The 8,162-nt window shown below is 41.9% G+C and overlaps 1 protein-coding gene across 1 annotated transcript in view; it reads left to right on the top strand.

Annotated features, from left to right (window-relative positions):
• Positions 1 to 8,162, top strand: part of LOC119424597 (membrane-associated phosphatidylinositol transfer protein 2) — a 37,548-nt gene that overhangs the window by 3,882 nt on the left and 25,504 nt on the right. Inside the window, exons 5-7 of the mRNA XM_037692085.1 lie at positions 1,870 to 2,208; positions 3,258 to 3,353; positions 5,273 to 5,377. Coding sequence (XP_037548013.1) covers positions 1,870 to 2,208; positions 3,258 to 3,353; positions 5,273 to 5,377 — 540 coding nt within the window. The remainder of the gene's footprint in view (positions 1 to 1,869; positions 2,209 to 3,257; positions 3,354 to 5,272; positions 5,378 to 8,162) is intronic.

Below are 8,162 nucleotides of genomic sequence, written 5' to 3'. Positions count from 1 at the left end.
ATGATCCATCCATCATCCATCCATCATCCATCCATCAATCATCCATCTATCATCCAGCCATCCATCATCCAACCATTCATCATCCATCCATCATGCATCCATCCATCCATGATCCATCCATCATCCATCCATCCATCTATTCATCCATCCATCCATCCATCCATCCGTCCATCATCTGCCTCTTGTTCTGAGGTCGGGTCACGAGGTCAGCAGCTCAGCAGGGATGCCCAGACATCTCTTTCCACACCTCCAGCTCTTCTGCGAGGATTCCAAGGTGTTTCCAGGCAGGCCAAGAGACACAGTCTCTCCAGCGTGTCCTGGGTCTTCCCTGGGTTTTCCTCCCAGTTGGACATGCCCAGAGTACCACCCTAGGGAGGTGCCAAGGAAACATCCTTACCAGATGCCCAAACCACCTCAGCTGGCTTCTTTCGATGTGGAGGAGCAGCGGTTTTACTCCGACTCTCTCCTGATAACTGAACTTCTCATCCTGTCTCTAAGGGAGAGTCCAGCTACCCTGCAGAGGAAACTCATTTAAACCTCCTGTATCTGCAATCTTGTTCTTTTGGTCACTACCCAGAGTTTGTGGCCATAGGTGAGGGTAGGAACATAGACTGACCGGTAAACAGAGAGCTTTGCCTTACTTACAGCTCCCTCTTCACCACAACAGACCGGCACTGAGTCCACAATACGGCAGACGCTGCATCAATCCGTTTGTCAATCTACCACTCAATTCTTCCCTCTCTCGTGAACAAAACTCCAAGATACTGAACTCCTCTACTTGAGGCAGAACTTCACCCACAACCTGGAGAGGACAGTCATTCCTTTTCTGACTGAGGACCATGGCCTCAGATTTGGAGGTGCTGATCCTCATCTCTCATATCTCATAATAAACCTCATATCTCAGCTGCTTCACACTCGGCTGTGAACCGCTCTGGTGAGAGCTGAATATCATGGCATAATATTGTTGTGGTCCAATAGGACTACATCATCTGTAAATAGCAATGATAGAATCCTGAGGCCACCAAACAGGACTCCCACTGCTCCCTGGCTGTCCTGAGAATTTCTATCCATAGAAGTTATGAACAGAATCAGTGACAACGGGCAGCCCTGGCCAAGTCCAACTCCCATCCTGAAGGGGTCCTCCTTACTGCCAGAAATATGAATCAAGCTGTCACACCATCTGTATAAGGACCCATAGCAATATACTCCCAATCCTATACTCACGGAGCACCCCCCACAGTGCACCTCAAGGAACACTGTCAAATGCCTTCTCTAAGTCCACAAAACACATGTAGACTTGATGGGACATCTATGACCCCTCGAGAACGCTAGGGAGGGTAAAGATTTGGTCCAGTTTTCCACAACCAGGACAGAACCTGAATTGTTTCAGAACCCAAGGTTTGACCAGTAATCGGACTTGCTTTTCCAGTACCTCTGTATAGACCTTACCAGTAAGGCTAAGGAGAATGATGCCCCTATAATTTCAACACACTCTCTGGTCCTCTATTTTGAAGAGGGTAACCACCACCCCAGTCTGCAGATCTAGTGGCACTGCCACCCATGTCCACGCAAGGTGTGTTAACCAAGACAGTCTAGCAACATCCAGAGACTTGAGGAACTCAGGTCGGGTCTCATCCACTCCAGGAGCCCTACTGAGCTTGTTAACTACCTCAGAGACCTCAGCCCCAGTTACTGTTACTAAAATACTGTTTCAGGTGTTGGTGTAGATTCTAAATCATCCAGGACATGGCAAATCCAGAATGAATGAATAAATAAAACAAAGCAACTGGACTTCTGTTTTGTATATAATAGAAGTCCAGTTGCTTTGTTAATAAAAACTGTTTTACATTTTTTTATTTAATGTTTCAGGTCTTCGTAAAGTGATGGTCCGAGCCCACCGGCAGGCATGGTGCTGGCAGGATGAGTGGTATGGTCTAACCATGGAGGACATCAGGGAGCTGGAGCTGGAAACCCAGCTTGCTTTAGCCAAGAAGATGGCCCAGTACAGCCAAAGTGAGGAGGGGGCAGTGGAGACCAACAGCTCCTCTGTTAATCAGGACCAGGATCAAGAAGTGGAGATCCCAGGGTCGGCTGCAGAGGCTGAAGGAGCAGACGGGAAGCTCGGCGAGTCACTGGAGTCACGAGGGGAGCTCACCAAGCAGTGGTCCACATCTTCCAGATCTTCCAACAGATCATCAAAAAGAGGAAGTACGTACATCTATTGTTACTTGGATAATTGGCCGTAGCTGAAGAAAAATCTGAGGGTTTTTGTTTTTGCCGAGCATTTAGGTTTGTTTGTTTCTGATTTAATAAAGTTCATTTATGTAGCACCACTGCAGCAAAAGTGATGTTAGAGGACAACACAAAAACAGTCTCACACGTTATAAAATGTCAATTAATAAAAATTATATATATATATATATATACACAGTATATATATATATATATATATATATATATATATATATAATGTTTAATATAAGTTTATAGTTTGCCAGAACTCCTGAATCAGTATAGGTTTCTTAAGTAAAGGTTTATTTACAGCAACCTTGTCATGTGTTGCACTGTTAATGATCTCAGTCTGTATTGCAGAGATTTCATTGGAAGCTTTAGAAATTATTTATTGAACTTCTGCAACTTATTAATTTATTTAAGTCCACTCAATTCAATGGGGGCGGAGATGGGGTAGAGGCAGGGCTGCCGACCCGGGACCCGAAAGCCTCAGGATCAATCTCCAGCCATTCCCACATGTCATGGTGCCACTGAGCAAGACACCCAATCCCCAACTGCTCCCCGGGCACCCACATAGCTGCCCACTGCCCCACCTGAGTGCATCCCAGGTGCGATGGGCTAAATGTAGAAAAGTAATTTTTCCGTTGTACGGGAACATACAATGACAACACATAGCACTTATACTCACTTTTATAATTGAAGATGGTCGTCATGTTTTACCCAACACTAAAAAACTACTATAACTCAGTCAACTTTACTAACATTGACTCAAATCTCATGTGGAAGTAGTTGAGCTTCATCAGCACGTGCTCCAAGTGCTACACCTTGTGCAGTCTTGGGCAGATTTTAATGAGACTCCCAGAAAGTAATTATTAAACTGTACATCTACAACTGATTATAACTCATTGACAAACCAGTTCATCAATTAACTGACTTAGTCAACACACGTGTAAATTAGTTAATTTCAGATAAATATCTGAATTGGAATGCAAGCTGTCCGATGACTTTGTGATTTGTGTTTGCAGTGAGTCCTTCTCACCAGTGCATTTCAGAGTGGAGGATGCAGAGCATCGCTCGGGACTCTGATGACAGCACAGATGATGAGTTTTTTGATGCTCATGGTAAGAAAATTAAAAAATCATGCTGCATTACTTCAAAATCATCTTAGAAACTAAAGCATTCATTTAGGATTCTGAACGTCTTGTAGGAAATCATAAAGTTCTTCCTGATGCAGCTTGATTTATGTTTTAATCATATCAATTGGCCTAGTTTTAGTAGTTTTTTAAATCTGTTTCCAATTTCCTCCTCAGTCCATTTAGTCTCTGTTTGTCCCTCTCTGGAGTCGGTCATTGTGCTTACATGCCCTGTCTGGTTCTTGTCTGGTCTTTCTGTGGTTCTCGAGTTATATGCAACAACAGCTTGTTGTTTTCCAATGTTTTCTTAATTATTCCCCAAACGAAGGTGGGAATTGTAAATTCCCTCCGTCCATCCGTCCTTCCATCTTGTAAGCATTAATTCAACCTGTTTCTACAGGTTAGTGTCATTGAGCCTCGAGGACTCATTTACAAGAGAGACCTGATTTAAACAAAGAACACAGACGAGGTGCAGACAACAGTAGACAATCACACAGTATAAAATAGAACATGAAAAAGTAAATAGAAAAAAGGAAATAAAAACTAAACAAAACCAGCTACATTATAAATCGATGTAAACTAAAAACAGGAACACGTCTGTGTTGGTTTCTCCCACGAACTGAACAGATGTTTGAAGTCACTTAGAGAGGTCAAAGGTCGAGAGCTTCAGGTCTTTTTACAAGATATTCCAGGAAACAGGAGCGGAGTAGGAGAAGGTCCTTTTGTCTAGTTCAGTCCTCACTGAGGGAACACTGCAGGTAATGATGTCCTGAGAGCGCACGCTGTAGCTGCACTCACACAGAGACATGTAGGAGGAGATGTATGAAGGCAGCAGACCAGGAAGTGATTTAAAGATGAAAATGTACCAGTGAGAGAGTCTGTGTGAAGTTAATGGTGACCAGTTAACCAGTGGATACTGGGTGCAGTGGTGGGTACGGTAATCACAGCCAGTTATGAATCTTAGTGCACCATGATAGACAGCATCCAACATCTGCAGCATCCAACATCTGCAGCATCCAACATCTGCAGGGTTCTTGTAGGAGCGTTCATGTAAATAATGTCACCGTAATCAATGGAGGGAAGGAAAGTCACAGATACAAGGTGTTCCTCAGGGTTCAGAGTTAGACAGGATCTGTTTCTGAAAAAGAAACCCAGTTTAACTTTCAGTTTCTTTACCAAGTTTTCCACATGGAGCTTAAAAGAGAGATGTGAGTCGACCAAGATACACAGATATTTATAGGAATCCAAATTCAATGGGGACACCATTAGAAGATAAAATAGAAGGAAGGACTGCTGGGACCGACTTCCTGTTTGAAAACAACATTCCTTTAGTTTTATCAGCGTTTAGCACCAGTTTGAGACGGAACAAATCTGACTGGATGTCGAAAGCAGACTGTAAAAGCTGGAAAGCCTGAGCAACTGTTCTAGCTCAACAGTAAACTACTGAGTCGTCAGCATACATAGCACGGGAACTGGAAAAATAATTGAGCCACCAAGTACCATTCTAGTGTGCATCTACGTGTAAGGTCACTATCAAAAATTGGGTTGTTCACGTTCACGTATGCTGAAGGTATAAAAGTTATAAAAATGTAGTCATTGCAGTCAACACTGGCAAATCAATGTGTAAAAGTAGCTGTAAACAAGAAAACAACAGTCAAACCACCTCAAATGTCTAAAATGTGGCACAGCAGAGAATCCTGCAACATAACCCTTTGAAAAACAGAAGAACTCGATCACCGTCCTTCTGAGACCTTCTGAGACCTGAAGGGGTTTTAGGTTTCAGAAAGAAAATGTATTCAGAACCATAAAACCATGAACAACACAACCAGTGCATGACAAAAATCTGTGTAAACCTGGAACAAAGAAGAGTATAGAATTACAGCCAGGCCCTTCTGTGTCTTTTGCAGAAGAATTTTCTGATAACGAGGACATGTTATCCAAGAAGATCACAAAGTGGAGCTCCAACGACCTCATGGACAAGATCGAAACAATAGAAGTGGACGAAGCACGAGGTGAGAGACCGTCTGAGGAGAAATACTTGTACTCTGGCGTCATTTTATAATATTCTCATTATCATTTGCTGCCGAAAGGAGAAGGTGGGCGATAATACAGTGTGTGTGTCATTTGTTTGTTAGCAAAATATTTCATAAACCAGCTGATCTTAATATCCTGACACATGCTCAATAATCCAGATAGAAAAATGTAAAAAAGTTAAGTCAGTTCATCTGGATGGGTTCAAAAAAACAAACAAATGTAGAAACGTTTTGTCTTTCATCCGAAGGACTTCTTCAGTCTGAGGAGCTGTGATAATCTCAGTCTTATAAACAGCACCTTCTCATAGTGGATCCACCAGTTTGTTGTTGACATCCAGAACCAGCTGTTCACATGACCAGCTGTTTATGATCAGCTGATCTTAAAAAACACACAAGTTTTCACTCGGTCAGTTTCTGTCTGTCTTTTTCAAAATGTCTCATGAACCACTGGGCTGATTTTAATAAAACTTTCAAAACGCAACCACTGGATATACCTCGACAACTTTCCGACCCAATTCAAGATGGCCGCCACAGCCAGCGGACTTAGAAAAACAAAAGTTGTTATAATTCAGCCAGTCCTACAAATATTGCGCTAAAATGTTGGTGGTTATAGTTGAGTCTTTCCCAACACATACTCCATGTTTGTTGTCCCTCGTCGTGGAACAAAGAGGTAGGATTGGAAAGAACCCCCGACCCTCAGCTCATTCCTCGACCCGTCCCTCAGTCTATACATCGTGCATGTTGTGAAAATGATAACTTGAAAAACAGATTAGCTGCCGACTTCCACTTTGGTATGTGGCAACATCTAGACGCAAGAGAAGTCACCATTAGAAAATTTGGTTGCCATGTCAAAATCCAAGATGGCCACCACAATATATGTATGTATGTCAGAGTCAGAGTTTCTTTGTCTTTCACACCTCATGTGGTACATGTGGTGGAACGAAATTGTGCACACAGGGTCCCAGTTACATCCAACAATAAAATGTAAAAGAAAAACAGTAATAAGATCAAAGATATGAACTAAGAAAAACATAAACTAAAAATACGCCAAGCACTAACAGCATAAAAACAATAAAAACTATTCACCAAACAGCAGCACGAACATGAGTCTGTGTGAGCAAATGAGCATGAATAAACACAGCAACATGAAACAGATCAGCAGCAACATGGAACAGATCAGCAGCAACATGGAACAGATCAGCAGCAACATGAAACAGATCAGCAGCAACATGAAACAGATCAGCAGCAACATAGAACAGATCAGCAGCAACATGGAACAGATCAGCAGCAACATGGAACAGATCAGCAGCAACATGGAACAGATCAGCAGCAACATGGAACAGATCAGCAGCAACATAGAACAGATCAGCAGCAACATGGAACAGATCAGCAACAACATGAAACAGATCAGCACCAACATGAAACAGATCAGCAGCAACATGGAACTGATCAGCAGCAACATGGAACTGATCAGCAGCAACATGGAACAGATCAGCCGCAACATGGAACAGATCAGCCGCAACATGAAACAGATCAGCAGCAACATGGAACAGATCAGCAACAACATGATGTGATTTTTCACAGTGATTATTCTAGTTAGAGATTCATGAGTCTAACAGCCTCAGGGTAGAAGCTGTTCCTCAGTCTAGTGGTTCTACACTTAATGCTCCTTAAACCTTGTGTGCTGGATAAAAACAAGCAAAGTGTCGACTTCCACTTTGGCGTGTGGCTGCATCTAGTCGTAGGAAAAGTTATTTCTGAAAATTTGGTTGCCACATATATATATATATATATATATATATATATATATATATATTAGGGGTTGAACGACTACATAATTTTTAAACTCGACATTAACATAATAAAACTCGAGTAGAACTCGAGTAGTTGATGACGTCATAGGATCTCAAGATGCAAAAATAAATAAAAAATCGCAAAAAATGTGATTTATTATTTACAAGAAAAGACCAACAAAACATTGGGAGCATATATTTTGCTCCTCCCATTTATCATACTGCAAATAAGTCACAGGAAAAACTAAACTATTAGTTTTTATTATTAAGCTGCAAAAGTGAAAGAAACGTGCAGCACGTCAAAAACTAAACTAAAACCAGTGGGGGGGTCGACCACCCCGCACCACCACTAGCTGTGCTGCGCATTACGTTTAGTTTTAGAGATAAATATGTTTATAGGTTTTTATAGATTTAGAAATTAATATGTTTGATTTTTTTATAGGTTTAGAGATTAATATGTTTATAGATTTTTTTATAGGTTTAGAGATTAATATTTTTTGCTTTTTGTTTGTGATACAAGGTCAGAGGAAGCTGGTTCTGGTTCGGTCAATTGGACCCGGTGTTACACCATATTCTGTGACCTGCAACAGTGCATGCAACACCGCCCCCTACGGTCACAATATATGGTGGTCACAGAATATGGTGCAACACCGGTTCACAACAAGCTCCAAAGAGTCAGGAAGTTGATTCATCTCCTGTTTCCTTACGGTAGTTGAACCAGAAGATTCATCTTTAGTGAAATATTTCCAGACTACTGATGCATTTCTACCTGTTTGCCAAGACTGGACCAGCTCCACTCAGTCCATCTGCTGGGAGGAATCCAGTTGGTAGCTTCTACTAGTAGCCCGGTGCGGATCACGTGACACAATGACGTCACTGCGAATACTCAACATGAAAATTAAAAACCCAATAGATGTTCTAGGAATCGACCTGTCGATTACTAGAGTAGTCTGTTAAAGCCCTAATATATA

This window comes from Nematolebias whitei, chromosome 18 (genome assembly GCF_014905685.2).
Source record: "Nematolebias whitei isolate Nwh7 chromosome 18, NemWhi1, whole genome shotgun sequence".
In the NCBI taxonomy this organism is placed as follows: Eukaryota; Metazoa; Chordata; class Actinopteri; order Cyprinodontiformes; family Rivulidae; genus Nematolebias; species Nematolebias whitei.
This window is presented reverse-complemented; position numbering and strand designations above follow the sequence as displayed.